Source organism: Bubalus kerabau, chromosome 5 (assembly GCF_029407905.1).
Source record: "Bubalus kerabau isolate K-KA32 ecotype Philippines breed swamp buffalo chromosome 5, PCC_UOA_SB_1v2, whole genome shotgun sequence".
In the NCBI taxonomy this organism is placed as follows: Eukaryota; Metazoa; Chordata; class Mammalia; order Artiodactyla; family Bovidae; genus Bubalus; species Bubalus kerabau.
Genome location: NC_073628.1, coordinates 29,900,175 through 29,917,053, shown reverse-complemented (window position 1 = coordinate 29,917,053; position 16,879 = coordinate 29,900,175). Strand labels below are relative to the sequence as shown.

General features: G+C 37.4%; 1 protein-coding gene across 7 annotated transcripts in view; it reads right to left on the bottom strand.

Moving 5' to 3' along the window:
- Positions 1 to 3,310: 3,310 nt before the first annotated feature.
- Positions 3,311 to 16,879, bottom strand: part of ANO5 (anoctamin 5) — an 89,015-nt gene continuing 75,446 nt past the window's right edge. For all 7 annotated transcript variants that reach the window (XM_055581367.1, XM_055581364.1, XM_055581366.1 and 4 more), the window contains 4 exons: positions 15,084 to 15,289; positions 13,258 to 13,436; positions 11,502 to 11,607; positions 3,311 to 5,436 (listed from right to left, as the gene is read on the bottom strand). In XM_055581367.1, coding sequence (XP_055437342.1) covers positions 5,206 to 5,436; positions 11,502 to 11,607; positions 13,258 to 13,436; positions 15,084 to 15,289 — 722 coding nt within the window. In that variant the 3' untranslated portion in view covers positions 3,311 to 5,205. The remainder of the gene's footprint in view (positions 5,437 to 11,501; positions 11,608 to 13,257; positions 13,437 to 15,083; positions 15,290 to 16,879) is intronic.

Genomic DNA, 16,879 nt, shown 5'->3' with positions numbered 1-16,879 from the left:
TGAATGTTGAGCTTTAAGCCAACTTTTTCACTCTCCTCTTTCACTTTCATCAAGAGGCTTTTTAGTTCCTCTTCACTTTCTGGCACAAGGGTGGTGTCATCTGCATATCTGAGGTTATTGAGATTTCTCCCGGCAATCTTGATTCCAGCTTGTGTTTCTTCCAGTCCAGCGTTTCTCATGATGTACTCTGCATATAAGTTATTTATAGCAGGGTGACAAATATACAGCCTTGACATACTCCTTTTCCTATTTGGAACCAGTCTGTTGTTCCATGTCCAGTTCTAACTGTTGCTTCCTGACATACAAATTTCTCAAGAGGCAGATCAGGTGTTCTGGTATTCCCATCTCTTTCAGAATTTTCCAGTTTATTGTGATCCACACAGTCAAAGGCTTTGGCATAGTCAATAAAGCAGAAATAGATGTTTTTCTGGAACTCTCTTGCTTTTTCCATGATCCAGCGGATGTTGCCAATTTGATCTCTGGTTCCTCTACCTTTTCTAAAACCAGCTTGAACATCTGGAAGTTCACAGTTCACATATTGCTGAAGCCTGGCTTGGAGAATTTTGAGCATTACTTTACTAGTGTGTGAGATGAGTGCAATTGTGTGGTAGTTTGAGCATTCTTTGGCATTGCCTTTCTTTGGGATTGGAATGAAAACTGACCTTTTCCAGTCCTGTGGCCACTGCTGAGTTTTCCAGATTTTTTTGCTGGCATATTGAGTGCAGCATTTTCACAGCATCATCTTTCAGGATTTGGAATAGCTCAACTGGAATTCCATCACCTCCACTAGCTTTGTTTGTAGTGATGCTTTCTAAGGCCCACTTGACTTCACATTCCAGGATATCTGGCTCTAGGTCAGTGATCACACCATCGTGATTATCTGGGTCGTGAAGATCTTTTTTGTACAATTCTTCTGTGTATTCTTGCCATCTCTTCTTAATATCTTCTGCTTCTGTTAGGTCCATACCATTTCTGTCCTTTATCGAGCTCATCTTTGCCTGAAATGTTCCTTTGGTATCTCTGGTTTTCTTGAAGAGATCCCTAGTCTTTCCCATTCTGTTGTTTTCCTCTATTTCTTTGCATTGATCCCTGAAGAAGACTTTCTTATCTCTTCTTGCTATTCTTTGGAACTCTGCATTCAGATGTTTATATCTTTCCTTTTCTCCTTTGCTTTTGGCTTCTCTTCTTTTCACAGCTATTTGTAAGGCCTCCCCAGACAGCCATTTTGCTTGTTTGCATTTCTTTCCTATGGGAATGGCCTTGATCCCTGTCTCCTGTACAATGTCATGAACCTCATTCCATAGTTCATCAGGCACTCTATCTATCAGATCTAGGCCCTTAAATCTATTTCTCACTTCCACTGTATAATCATAAGGGATTTGATTTAGGTCATACCTGAATGGTCTAGTGGTTTTCCCTACTTTCTTCAATTTAAGTCTGAATTTGGCAATAAGGAGTTCATGGTCTGAGCCACAGTCAGCTCCTGGTCTTGCTTTTGCTGACTGTATAGAGCTTCCTCATCTTTGGCTGCAAAGAATATAATCAATCTGATTTCGGTGTTGACCATCTGGTGATGTCCATGTATAGAGTCTTCTCTTGTGTTGTTGGAAGAGGGTGTTTGTTATGACGAGTGCATTTTCTTGGCAAAGCTCTATTAGTCTTTGCCCTGCTTCATTCCGTATTCCAAGGCCAAATTTGCCTGTTACTCCAGGTGTTTCTTGACTTCCTACTTTTGCATTCCAGTCCCCTATAATGAAAAGGACATCTTTTTTTGGGTGTTAGTTTTAAAAGGTCTTATAGGTCTTCATAGAACTGTTCAACTTCAGCTTCTTCAGAGTTACTGGTTGGGGCATAGACTTGGATTACTGTGATATTGAATGGTTTGCCTTGGAAACGAACAGAGATCATTCTGTTGTTTTTGAGATTGCATCCAAGTACTGCATTTTGGACTCTTTTGTTGACCATGATGGCCACTCCATTTCTTCTGAGGGATTTCTGCCCACAGTACACAAAGTTTCATAAGCAAAGAGCTCTTCATAAAGAAAGAACTCTTAGCTCCTTCTTCCTCTTAGCCTCCTGTTTATCTTCTTTTTTCTTTTCATTGATAATTTGCTTGATGGCTTAGTTAAAAGAAAACTGTTAAAGTCAAGGGATCACAAAATATGGCAAAAACAAGAGAGCATTCCATTTCTTAAGTCCCCACCCCCTTCTTGATGGGTTCCTGTAAAAGTAATGCTTTGAAGTGGATTCTGCTTCTTTTGTGCAAAGAAAAACTGATGAAGGCAAGGATTTGAGATCACATTAGAAGAGTTGTTTTTTTTTAAAAAAATTATTTTGTACTTAATGTTATTTTGAATAAAATCTCAAGTGATTTCTGGAACATTTATGAAAAAAAATAAAACAGCTATGGGTTTGAGTGAATGATAAAAACATCTGCCATGCTGATAAATATCAACCTGCATTTGGTAGTTAGATGCTCAATTCAGCCCTATCACAATAACTAATGGGTCTTCTGTGGCAAACTGAGAGGAAACCCGAGTTCCTCACCTCAGCTCAAGATGAGGACTGACTACCATTTTGCACCTTACAAGGAACCCCTAGAGCTTCATGGCAACTTGAGAGGAAAGCCGAGTTTCCCACTGCAACTGGAGAAGAACCCCGAATTCCCTGCCTCCAGTCTAGATGAGGCCCGATTCCCCTGCAGCGACTTGAGTGGAATCCCGAGTTCCCCGTCACAACTCGAGAGGAACCCCTAATTTCCTGCCGCATCTTGAGAGGAACCCCGACTTCCCTGCTGCAACTCGAGAGGAACCTTGAGTTTCCCCTCGCAGCTCAAGGAGGACCAACTCCCTGCTGCAACACAAGAGGAACCCTGGTGTCTCCCTCACAACTCAAGAGGAGGACCGACTCCCCTGCTGCAACTCGAGACAGATAAGACAAATCTATCTGAACTGATTTGGCATCAGATTTTGTTTATTTTTTGGCTTCAGATTTTGTTTATTTTTTAGGAAAGTGACCGATACTTGTATTTCCTTTTAAAATGTGAGAAATTTCTTGGTAGAAAACTGAAAGGTGAGTACAAAGCATTTTAAAAGGAAAATATCTACCTCATAGGAACTATTTACTTACCTTAAAAACTACTTCCTCCCTTGCTAGTTTCTCTGTACATCCTAGAAACTCAACACTTGAGTTGGTTTCAGATTGCAGTCTTACAGATAACCTTGTGAATTAAATGTGTCTTTACTTATCTTATAACCTAGCTCTGCAAACATTCTTCAGCCATAATTAAAGCTTATATACAAGAAACCAATTTCCATGCTCTTCCTTATTTTTATTAGCACCCAGGAAGGAAGCAATATGAGCTGTACAAAATGTACACCACTGCAATAACAGAGTTTGATTTGACAGAGATACTGCATCTGTGGCTAATTTCATAGTATCACTAACTGGTTCTCTCAAGCAGGAAAATACATCTCTTCCACAAGTGAAATCATTCTTCAATAATGAGAACAGTTAAAATTATGCAAAACTACTCATAAAATCTACCTACTGGATGACCAATTACTGCCCATATTGGGGTAACCATCTCATGGTTTTATAAAATTCATAATCTTCAGTTCTAAATGATTAATACGGATCATTAGTTAATATTACCTTCCATATACTTAATATTAGAAATTTTATAAAAACTATTAGAATCAAATCATGAAATGCTACTTTGAAAAAAATCTTAAACGGTTTCTTGTTTTGTGTGCAATTACAGAACACTATTCTTTTGAAACGGAAGTGTAATTTGAAACTAGAGGTTCAAATGTTGTATAATTAAACATCTCTCTATAGTGTTTAAAATACATAGTAAGTATTTTTAAGAGAAAGAAGAACAAAAACTGGAGTACCTGTGCCATAGGCTAAAGCATTAGAGAAGTAATTCAACGAACATACTTTTTTTTTTTTTTCACTTAGCTGTCAAATCCATCACTGCATTCTTACTTGGTTGATCCACATTTGGTGTTAACTCTGTGATTGATGTTAAACTAACAATTTCTCTGAAAGAAGCTCACATCTGAGATGTTACATCATCAAATCAACAGTACAACCACATCGTGTGGGTCAAAGGCACCGAACATTGTATAGCAGTGCATCAACAGAAGGTTGTAAGCCCATTAGAAGACTTGAGGCTGCTTTAAACAATGAGATACGGTTTCATAAATGACCTGTGCCTAACTTACAGGAACAGTGAACGCTCAGATTCACTTCATGACGCAAAATAGGCATTGTGGAAGAAAAACGGTTTTTAAAAATATTTCAGCGATTTTTTAGACTGAAGTCAGTAAGTTAATCAATAGACATTGTCTTGCATTCTTAAACTATTAAGAAGACATAATCACTTCACTATATCTTTCATTTAAAGACCTTAAACAATCTAACACCTTCTTAATGCTATTTCCCAGATAAGACAATTCAGTCTTAAAACCACTGCTACCAAAGTGTTATATTTAAAGAACTGAGTTATTAGTCCTTGGCTGAAATCCAAATGTTCAGTCTCTTTAAAAATCAATTTTGTGTTCACCAGGAAGTACTATCTGGAATTTTGATGGAAGTTTACCTTATTCAGGATGATTTCAGAACAAAGCTCTGCCATGATATCTATCCAGTATTTTTAATATGTAAGTTTTCCTATCTTATCTGATTTTGGTTTTTCATCTGCATAGTCTAAAATGGCAGGAGATATATATATATATATATATATATATATATATATGGCTCAGTAGACCTCTTCACTTCTACTCTTTTTGTCCCAGTACTTTCTCTGATAGGGTGGATATATAACACAACCCAAAAGAAAGAAGACCATGAAAATGTGCACCTTCACTGGAAGGTGATAGGAGAGCCCACGTCCAGTGTTTAATTCCAAACTGCAACATCCCATGATTTTCCAATATTCTGATTTCACACATACATTTAACAATCATTTATAGAATCCCAGAAACAATATCTAGGGAGGGTCCAGCCAGTGAAGTAGACAGGTATTCTTCCAACCTCCATGAAGCTGTACAAAGGCCTCCATAAAAGTGTACAAAAATCTGAGTTTAAAAAAAAAAAGAAGAAGAAAGGGTAAAAGACACATGGCTTCTGGCTTCTGGCTCCAAATCCAGATAAACTGTGAAGCCAGACAGGCAACCAACCACTTGCTCATTGTGTTAATTAGGGTGTTGATTCAGCCAGATTTGCTTGGTTTTCCTTGATAGCGAAATGCTTGGCAAAATCAGTAGAAGAAGCAGAATTCAACCTCAAGTTCTCTTTTAGTTTGTTAAGTTCAAAGTCATGGAGAATCTTGACAGTCATTAACTTTTCTCGCTTGACTCTTTCCAGAACATCTTTTGGAACATCAGGGATCATCCAGGCCAAGAGAAATTTAATTAAAAACACAACATGCTAGAGGAAACATAAAAGAAAATCAGAGACACTGTTTAGCTATCAAATGTTCAGCAAAATGTCCTTACAAATCATTTCATTCATTCATTCAATAAACTGTGCTTGACACAGTAGATAGAACGAAAAGCAAGAAGATTTAGTTCTTGGTCTTGGAACTTTCCTATAAATCCAACATTAAGCAAATAAATAAATATATACTGCTGCTGCTGCTGCTAAGTTGCTTCAGTCGTGTCTGACTCTGTGCGACCCCATAGATGGCAGCCCACCAGGCTCCCCCATCGCTGGGATTCTCCAGGCAAGAACACTGGAGTGGGTTGCCATTTCCTTCTCCAATGCATGAAAGTGAAAAGTGAAAGTGAAGTCACTCAGTCGTGTCTGACTCTTAGCGACCCCATGGACTGCAGCCCACCAGGCTCCTCCATCCATGGGACTTTCCAGGCAAGAGTACTGGTGTGGGGTGCCATTGCCTTCTCTGAAATATATACTAAAATATGTAATTACAGAGATTCCAGTTGAACTTGGTTATTGAATATACTCTTCATCTATGCTTCCTCCTGAAAACCTAATCAAATATTTGAAAAGAAATTAATAAATTGTATTGTTCACAAAGAAACAACAACAAAAAAGGAGCAAACAGTGAAAACAGACTGGAGAGTGAAGAAAGCTGGCACTTAAATTTGCAATTGATGATACCGTGATGGTAGAAACCAAGACAAAAGCTAATTTTGTCTTGAATCAAAAAAGTCAGGAAAGATGGTGCTAAGTACTGTGAATTCATAGTGTGGGTGGAGTTAAAAATAAGAGGATTATTTAAAAAGCTGTAAAGGGGCAGATGAATTTTCAGAACCTCTCTCTCATCTACATTTGAGTATTACTTCTTCCCAACCCCCACCCGGCCGCAACTGAGTGCTTTATTTTCTGCAGAAATTAAAACACAAAGCTGTGCACTCAGAGGCAGCAGAGATGGCAGAAGATGAAGATGTGGCATCATACTGAAAATAGGACAACTCAGTGAAGTTCAGCATTCTAAATCACGAGATCTCTAATCCCTCCTTCCCTTCTTGGCTCTCAACACAGCCACGAAATAGCTCAACAAGCAGGAGGTTGAATGATTTATTTTTCCTCTAGAAAATATACCTAATCAGAGAAATCAGAATTATAGATATCAAAATTTTATAGGTCTCAAATGAAAAGACCCCTTTTTCAGCCTATAGTGAAACCCACCCAAAACGATCTTCCTCTTGTATGCACACAAAGCTCATGACCAGGTATCACTGTTTCACTCTTAAATACGAGCAGATTGCCAAGAACAACCAAATATGTAAGGAAGACTAACATGGAAGAGTAAGACGGAAATGGACAAACAGGATCTATTGTCCATTTAGGATATCTAAGAGGATATAGAGAGAATCATGGGAATGACAGACAGTAGCATAACAAGACAAAGACAAACTGGACTATTGATAGGTGAGAAAATAAATGATAATTAGAATTTCAAAACAGTTGTTAACATCTGAATAAGAAAAGTCTCAAAAAGATAGGACAGAGAAAAGAAGGAAATTATCAAAGAAATAATACAAGCAAATTGTCTCAACTTAAAGGCTAATAACATTTGCAGATCCAAGGAGTTTAGTGAGTGTCCAAAACAATGAATATTGTGCAATATCACATGACTTTCTGGTGAAGTTTCATGAAAGAAGGTCTAGTGAGAGAATCCTCAAAGTTTACTGACATATAAATGGATCATAAACGAAGACTGGAAAATTAGAATGGTATTGTATCTTTATAGCAACACTGGAAGCTGACAGAAAACAGAGCAATGTCTTAAAATTTCTGGAATATTTAAATAAAGTTGATTCAAAATTTTTCAGGGAAAATGACTTCTCCTCTTGAATACTATACCAATTAACTATCTATGAGAAAAATAAGAAATTTTAATATTCAAGTTCTCAAAAATTGCCCATTTTCCTCAGAAAACTAATAAAAGATGTGCTTAATCTAAATAAACCAGTAATCCAAGAATGGGAAAAACATAGATTGAAGAAAATACTGTATTTAATACAAGAAAAGTTAAACTCCCAGAATGATGGTGAGTCAGAACCTGTAATGAAAGTCATAAATAAACAAAAACAAAAATTCAAAAGAATTCTTTTTGTAATTTACCAGGCTGAAAGGTGATCTAAAACACTGATGGAAAATGTGGGATGAAAGTGACAAATTTGCAAAGAACTGAGAGGGGTAGAGATTTAAATTATATACATAACCTCAATAAAAATAAAATCAAACAAAAACTGATTGTAATTTGCGTTTTCTTGCCTTAGACTTATCTAGCCTATTATTGGCCTTTACTAACAGGACTGGAAAAGGTCAGTTTTCATTACAATTCCAAAGAAAGGCAATGCCAAAGAATGCTCAAACTACTGCACAATTGCACTCATCTCACACACTAGTAAAGTAATGCTCAAAATTCTCCAAGCCAGGCTTCAGCAATATGTGAGCCGTGAACTTCCAGATGTTCAAGCTGGTTTTAGAAAAGGCAGAGGAACCAGAGATCAAATTGGCAACATCCGCTGGATCATGGAAAAAGCAAGAGAGTTCCAGAAAAACATCTATTTCTGCTTTATTGACTATGCCAAAGCCTTTGACTGTGTGGATCACAATAAACTGTGGAAAGTTCTGAAAGAGATGGGAATACCAGACCACCTGACCTGCCTCTTGAGAAACCTATATGCAGGTCAGGAAGCAACAGTTAGAACTGGACATGGAACAACAGACTGGTTCCAAATAGGAAAAGGAGTATGTCAAGGCTGTATATTGTCACCCTGTTTATTTAACTTATATGCAGAGTACATCATGAGAAACGCTGGACTGATAGAAACACAAGCTGGAATCAAGATTGCCAGGAGAAATCTCAATAACCTCAGATATGCAGATGACACCACCCTTATGCCAGAAAGTGAAGAGGAACTCAAAGCCTCTTGATGAAAGTGAAAGAGGAGAGTGAAAAAGTTGGCTTAAAGCTCAACATTCAGAAAACAAAGATCATGGCATCCGGCCCCGTCACTTCATGGGAAATAGATGGGGAAACAGTGGAAATAGTGTCAGACTTTATTTTTCTGGTCTCCAAAATCACTGCAGATGGTGACTGCAGCCATGAAATTAAAAGACCCTTACTCCTTGGAAGGAAAGTTATGACCAACCTAGATAGCATATTCAAAAGCAGAGACATTACTTTGCCAACAAAGGTCCGTCTAGTCAAGGCTATGGTTTTTCCTGTGGTCATTTATGGATGTGAGAGTTGGACTGTGAAGAAGGCTGAGTGCCGAAGAATTGATGCTTTTGAACTGTGGTGTTGGAGAAGACTCCTGAGAGTCCCTTGGACTGCAAGGAGATCCAACCAGTCCATTCTAAAGGAGATCAGCCCTGGGATTTCTTTGGAAGGAATGATGATAAAGCTGAAACTCCAGTACTTTGGCCACCTCATGCAAAGAGTTGACTCATTGGAAAAGACTCTGATGCTGGGAGGGATTTGGGGCAGGAGGAGAAGGGGACAACAGAGGATGAGATGGCTGGATGGCATCACTGACTTGATGGACGTGAGTCTGGGTGAACTCCGGGAGTTGGTGATGGACAGGGAGGCCTGGCGTGCTGTGATTCATGGGGTCGCAAAGAGTCAGACACGACTGAGTGACTGAACTGAACTGAACTGAATGCTCAAAATCCTTCAAGCTAGGCTTCAGCAGTATGTGAACTGAGAACACCTGGTACCAGACGGAGTGTGAAATCAAGCAGGACTTAGGAAGCATTACTATGAACAAAGCTAGTGGAGGTGATGGAATTCTAGCTGAGCTATTTCAAACCCTAAAAGGTGATGCTGTTAAAGTGCTGCAGTCAATATGCCAGCAAATTTGGAAAACTCAGCAGTGGCCACAAGACTGGAAAAGGTCAGTTTTCACTCCAATTCCAAAGAAGGGCAATGCCAAAGACTGTTCAAACTACCACACAACTGCACTCATTTTACACATTAGTAAGGTAATACACAAAATCCTTTAAGCTAGGCTTCAACAGGATGTTAACCAAGAACTTCCAGATGTTCAAGTTGGATTTAGAAAAGGCAGGGGAACCAAGATCAAATTGCCAACATCCATATGCAAAAGAATTCCGGAAAAACATCTACTTCTGTTTCATTGACTATGTTAAAGCCTTTGAATGTGTGGATCACAACGAACTGTGAACAATTCTTAAAGAGATGGGAATAGCAGACTACCTCACCTGCCTCCTGAGAAACCTGTATGCAGGTCAAATAGCAACTGTTAGAACAGAAATGGGACAATGGACTGGTTCAAAATTGGAAAAGGAGTACATCAAGGCTGTATGTATATTGTCACCCTGCTTATTTAATTTCTATGCTGGGTATATCATGGAAAATGCTAGGCTGGATGACTCACAAGCTGGATGCAGATGACACCACCCTAATGACAGAAAGCAAAGAGGAACTAAAGAACCTCTTGATTAAGGTGCAAGAGGAGAGTAAAAAAGCTGGCTTAAAATTCAACATTCAAAAACCACTAAGATAATGGCATCCAGTCCTATTACTTCATGGCAAATAGATAGGGGTGGGGGTGGGGAACAGTGGAAACAGTGACAGACTGGGCTTCAAAAACGGCAGACGGTGATTCCAGCCAGGAAATTAAAAGACACTTGCTCCTTGGAAGAAAAGCTGTGACAAACCTAGACAGCATATTAAAAAGAAGAGACATCACTTTGCCAACAAAAGTCCCATTAGTCAAAGCTATGAAACTTCCAGTAGTCACGTACTGATATGAGAGTTGGACCATTAAGAAGGCTGAGCATCATAGAATGATGCCTTCAAATTGTGGTGTTGGGAGAAGGCTCTTGAGAGTCCACTGGAGTGCAAGGAGATCAAACCAGTCAATCCTAAGGGAAATGAATCCTGAATATTAATTGGAAGGACTGACACCGAAACTGAAGCTCCAATACTTTCACCACCTAATGTGAAGAGCTGACTCATTTGAAAAGACCCCCATGCTGGGAAAGATTGAAGGCAGGAGGAGAAGGGGCAACAGAGGATGAGATGGCTGGATGGCATCACTGACTCGATGGACGGAAGATAGTGAAAGACAGGGAAGCCTGTTGTGCTGCCATCCATGGGGATGGCAGAGTCGCAAAGAGTCAGACACAACTTAGCAACTGAACACCATCACCAACAATCAAGTGAATAAGTGCCTTATATTTCTTAGTTGTTTAGAAGCTAAGTCGTGTCCAACTCTTTTGTGACCTCATGGGCTGCAGCCTGCCAGACTCCTCACTCCATGGGTTGCCACTACTTCTACACGATGGGTTGTTACTTACTTCTCCCGAGGATCTTCCCAACCCATGGATCAAACCTGCATCTCCTGCATTTGCAGGCAGGTTCTTTACCACTGAGCCACCATGAAAGCCCTACATTTATTTATCTCTACCTTATAGGCCTTAATGTCTCATGATTTGTGGTCCTTGGTTTAAACCTTGATCAAACATCCTCTCTGTATTGGTTCTCTTGTCTTATATCCATAAATATACTAGCTATTCTACAAGGAAGGAAATGTAATGTAGTGGGAAGAATGGAGGTTTGGCAGTGAGATATCTGGCACTGAAACTCAGCTTTAATATTAGCTGATTATCTTTAAACCAACTACTTAATTTTGCTGACTGTCAGATTTATTTGTTAAGGGTGAATAATACAGCTGAACATAGAAAGTTATTATTATAGCTTCTGGAACTGGTACATAATAGGTGTTCGGTAAAATTGGTGGATCCTCTGATCTCAAGGGAAGAGATCTTAATTTTTCTTTTCTGTGACCTTGGTATCTTCAACAATAGCAAGGAATAACAGGCAATTGCTGTACTTAAACTATTCCTAACTTACTTTTTATGACAACAAATACTTCCTTCAAAACACTCTAGTGAGATAATGCTAATTTTCTGCTCAACAGATACCTTTAGAAATATATGCCTGAAGGCTGAAAAGAGACTTACTGGCATGAAAGTTAAGAAAGGCTTACCTCCATGATTATGATGAAGGTCATCTTGGCAGCAAGGACGTGCCAGAACTGTATATTATGAGCATATTTGTCCTCACTGTCAGGAGGATTTCTGTAATCTCTGTATCTGAAAAAATGGAAGTCAATGCAAAAAATAAGCTACAACTACAAACAAAGAGACTTAGTATAAATTCATATTGTTTCTTGTAAGAGACCCTTTTAGTTGACCACAAAAGTCAAGTTAAAGGAAAATAACTGCTATTACCAAACATTTATTTTCCCTATACAGATAACAATCATAGCCATATGCTTCTAATGTATAGTATAGATGTAGCAGGAGACACAAGTGAAACTTCTCTCTTGCCATGAAGACAAGTTTCTCAGGAGTTAGCTAAATTTGCTCTTTTCATTCCCTTTCTTCCTATTCCTTAACAACTCAGTTCTACCATCACTCCACTGACACCAACTGTCTCTGGTCATTAAATTGAAGGAACATTTCAATTCACATCTTATTTTATGTCTGTGAAGAACAGAACTTGACACTGTTGACCATTATTTTCTTGAAACTCTGTTTTCTTTTGGTTTACATGACACTGCATTGTTTTCGTGTTACTTATTATCCTTCGGGGGTTTCCCTGGTGTTCAATTTGTGAATTCATTTTTTTTTCTATAATGTGTCTAGATATCGATGTTCTTCAAAGATTCAGTCCAGCTAGGAAGTGATGGCATCAAGAAATCTGACACTTGTTACGATTCTTCTCTATATAAATATGGAATAGGACTTCCCTAGTGGTCCAGTGGTTGGGAGTCTACCTCATCCATGGGGACACAGATTCTGTCCCTGGTGTGGGAGGATACCACGTGCCCCATGGAGGCTAAGCCTGTGTGCCCAACTACTGAGCTAGCTGCCTAGGGCCCGTGCTCTGCAACAAGAGAAGCCACTGCAATGAGAAGCCGCCAGAGCTAGCCACTAAGCCCCACTTGCCGCAACTGGAGAAAGCCCATGGGCAGCCAACAATAAATAAAAAGTATGGAATATAAAAAGGTTTTTGTCTACCTATGTTGCAAGTAGACAAAAACAGATATTGCTGTTTTTATTGGAATCCCAGATGAAGCAGTTGGTTTAAGGTTTAAGTTGATGTACCATATATACGTATGTGTGTGTGTGTACACACATATATATATATACACACACACATGTATATACACACATGCATATATATACACACACACACATATGTGTGTATATATGTATAAATGATCTTTAAATCCTAAAGTAAAAAGATCCACACAGTTCATGAGACACAGAGTGTGAAAAGAGCAGGTTTACAAATCCAATTTCACACTCCCTGCATCGAAGAAACTTTTCAAATGGGATGGCTAATGAACCAACTATATTGTTCTTTCTCTCTTCCTCTCTCTCTGTTTGAGGACACAGAGTTAAATTCAAGTAGATTGAATGCACATATAATATGACCATGCTGTGTGATCTATAGACATGAAAGCTTGAATCAAGGGGACACTTGCTGGAGAAAATTTTTCTAATAAATTTAGAAAATAAGAAGCAATTCAAAAGTGACATTATCTTTACTGATAGTATTCTCTTACTTTTGAGTATTCTACTTTTTTCAGATCAGAACCATACAATGTATGAATTTTAGAACTGATGTACTTTATCCAAGATTTTTACTGCCCCAAGTAAATCTTTGTTAAGACATGAAGAAAACAGAGAACTTAAGAAATACATTTAAAAAGCAAAATGAAAACAAGAGAAAACCTGCAAGTGTTGTAGTCTCGTTTTTCCGAAGGTACAGTGTTGTTTGGAAAATCGGCTATGAGGAATACTGATAGGCTGTTATTGATATACCCACTCATAGGCCAACTTTCGTTTACTGAGTAGGCATAGTGGTAAACTAAACGGGGAACCATATCCGACGTAAATGCAACAATAACAGCCTAAAGGACAAAGCAAGAAGAAAATCATGAGCTAATAAAGCAGTTTTATGAAAGTCTGATTTGTATATCGTTCAGATCTTTGTGCCTTAAGGATGCAAAATTACTAGTATGCTATTACTAATCATGTTAACATATGAGTCTTTGACCTAAAACATAAAATAGTTCATTTATGGTGTATGATCAATGTTACAAGATTTCACAGCTAGAAAGAGTTACAGTGAAAATTTAACCTCACTGTTTGTTTCCAAAAACACCATACCTGTATCTGTCTCTTTCCATCTTGCCTTGCTATTTTTTACATTTCTTACTATTTCATAATACAGTTCTACTCTCTTTAACCAAATTTAACTTGCCTGGATCAATTTCATAAGACAGGACCAACTCTGTGTGTGTGTGTCAGGGGGTGTATAGGGAATGAGGAATGGAGAAACAGAAGACCATGTACTGGTAAATTTCCCAGAGTTCAGCGCAATTAATTTCAGTATTTGATTCCATAGGAATGCTATTTTCCCATCTTTTCCTAAGTTCTGGAATAGTGTAAATGTCATGTTTCCTTTGGGTAAGATGAGTCAATTTAAAATCATTTTGCTCTGCCTTTTAGTGATAGATTTTAAAAATATTTTAATAGTGCTCCTATAGCTACTGGTACATTTCCTGTTTTATACCACTTACTGAGCACATTTTGGCAGTGTTCTCTTCTAAAAAAGTGACAATTTCAAACAGATTTTAAAATGTATTAGAATAAATAAATATATATATATATATAGCATTTTTATAACTTTCTCACCTGTACATTGTAATTCTATTTTGAGATTGTCAGAATTTTGTTTATCTTTTCAATGAACCAACTCTTGGTTTATTTAGCAATTATATTACCTTTTATTTATTTTCTAATGTGATTATTTCTGCATATACCTTTATTCTTTCTTTCTTACCACTTTCTGTTGATTAGTTTTACATTTTTTCTTAGTTTCATATAACAGGCTCAGTTCATACTTTCCTTCTTTTCAATAATAAAAGCATTTATTGGTATACACTTTTTATAAATATGGTTTTAGCTGATTTGTATAAGTTTTCATTTTAATTAAGTTCTCCTTGTAATTTCAATTTTATTTCTTCTTTGTGCAATAAGCTTTCTTGGAAGCATGAATATTAAGTGGCTGAATTTTTGGCTATCTTATTATCAAATTCATTTTTTATACTATTATTGTATGTGAATATGCATTGTAAAATTTCAGCTTTTGGGAATTCAGTTTTATTACCATTTTTAATAAGTGCTCCATAAAAATAACAGGTAAATGTTATATATTCTATTTGTACTACATAACTTTATGTATAATCAAGCTTTAATTGTATTACTTAGATTCTTCACACTACTACTTATTTTCTGTCTACTTTGTCATGTGGTATGGGTATCATGGCATTTTAATAAGCATATTTTACAATTTTCCTTATATTTCTAAGAGTTTGCATGTCACGGATTTGTCTGTGTTGTTTAGCACATAAAAGATTAGTGATGTTTTGTCTTTAGGAAGGTCACCATGATGAAATCAATGTACATACTGAGTTAAACATTATTCACAATCTCCCTATCTCCAAGGAAAAAAAATCATCAAGTAGAGTTTCCACTGAAATAGGTCTACTTACATTAGTTGCAACAGAAAGGACAGCCATTCCATAAAGAATGTCTTGCCAAACACCTATGCTATGAGCCTTAGCAGCTACAGGTCTCCTGTACTGAGTCGTAAGCTTCCAGGCATCCACTCGAATCTCTATTATGTTATTCAAGAGCGCGAGAAGAGGGGCCAAAGGAAAAGAGGCCACAAATAATGTCACAAATCCAAACTGGATAACTGTGGAGAGAAAAGAGAAATTCACAAACTCATCATTGTGGAGGGGAAAAGGGGGAACAGTCGGCCTAACTCCCGCCACTTCCTTCATTTTGAAGGGATCTACACCAGCAAAACACTCCAGGCCTCCTTCCAGCTGCCTTCTTCCCCTTTCCTAGAGGAAGCACAGTGACTTATTGCTTGCTAGAATAGGACAGAGAAATTAGTCATGCACAGCTCAGTTCTATCCCTGCTGCTTCTTTTAAGATCTGCTTGTCTGAAGAAAGCATCTATTCTTATTAGATAAGATAGTCTTCTTATTCATAAAACACAGTCTTTTATTATTATGGCCTATGCTTAGGTCTGCTAGTCTAGTATTTATAGTGGTATTGGCACATCTGTGGGGTAATCAAGCTTTCTATTTTGCTAACCTATGTACTTTTAAAGATCAGAAATAATCACTGGTTCATTTGTATGTTCTGAGTATATAAAAGTACTCAACTATAAGCCTTATGAATGAATGCATTATTTAAGATTTGAAAATGCAAACAGAGGAGAAGGTAGTATAAACAAGATATTTGAGAATAAATCAGAAAATGAACCACTTAAACATCAGAAATATATATATAAGTTGCATGTGGGCAAAGGAAATACAGATATCCTAGAATGAGGTATTTTTTAAGGTCCCAATCCTCTGTACTAACTTGACATCTTTCTAAGTATGTTTTACTCTCTTTGCTCACTAAGGCTTAACACCTATATAAGCTGGCTTATTTCTCTATGTTTCTTCTTTTGTTTCCATCAATGCTTGGGGTAAAAGAATCCATGTAGCTGGCAGACTGTACTTCCCACAGGAGAGACAAAAACAATGAGACAAAGATGACTTTCCATTGTAGGAAAAAAGAAAAAGGAATCTTCCACTAGTCCCCTATTTTTAGACAGATCTTGAGTGTTTCTGGATTTCAGCATTTCTCATAATACTTTCTGATTAGCATTTGTCTTTTCATCTACTTATCCAAGATAACAAACTGCCTCCTTCCTAACTTCTCTGCTGAACCAAGAAACAGAAAATGAAGGTGAAGTATTATGCAGAAATAGCTTGAATTTCTAGGTTCAAATCTCAGATCTTTACTTATAATCTCTGTGGCCCACGGCAAATAACTTCTCCAAGCTTCAGTATTCTTTCAAATAAAATGCAGTGAATAATGATTGTTCTGTAGAATGTTTTAAGATTAGAGATACAGTATGTAAAGCAACCAGAATAAATTAACTCTTAGTTATGTCTCAATGATTAATCTTGTTACAAAACACTGATTTCATCTTTTACTTTCAGTTATAACCTCTGACACATTTATGCAAAAATTCACTTGAAACATACACAATTATTTAAAAATTACAGCCTTATGACTCCACAAATCAAGGACTGCCTAGTTTTATAACTGTAGACATCTTCCTATATGCCCAAATATACATATTTTCATTCAGGTATCATATGTACATATTTCAGTGGAGAATCAGTAACAAATTCAGGTCATCTCATTTATTCTACCATGACTTTTATGGGCCACAAAAATAAGCTGGGGAAACTGTCCTCTTTAATTCCACCAAAACAGC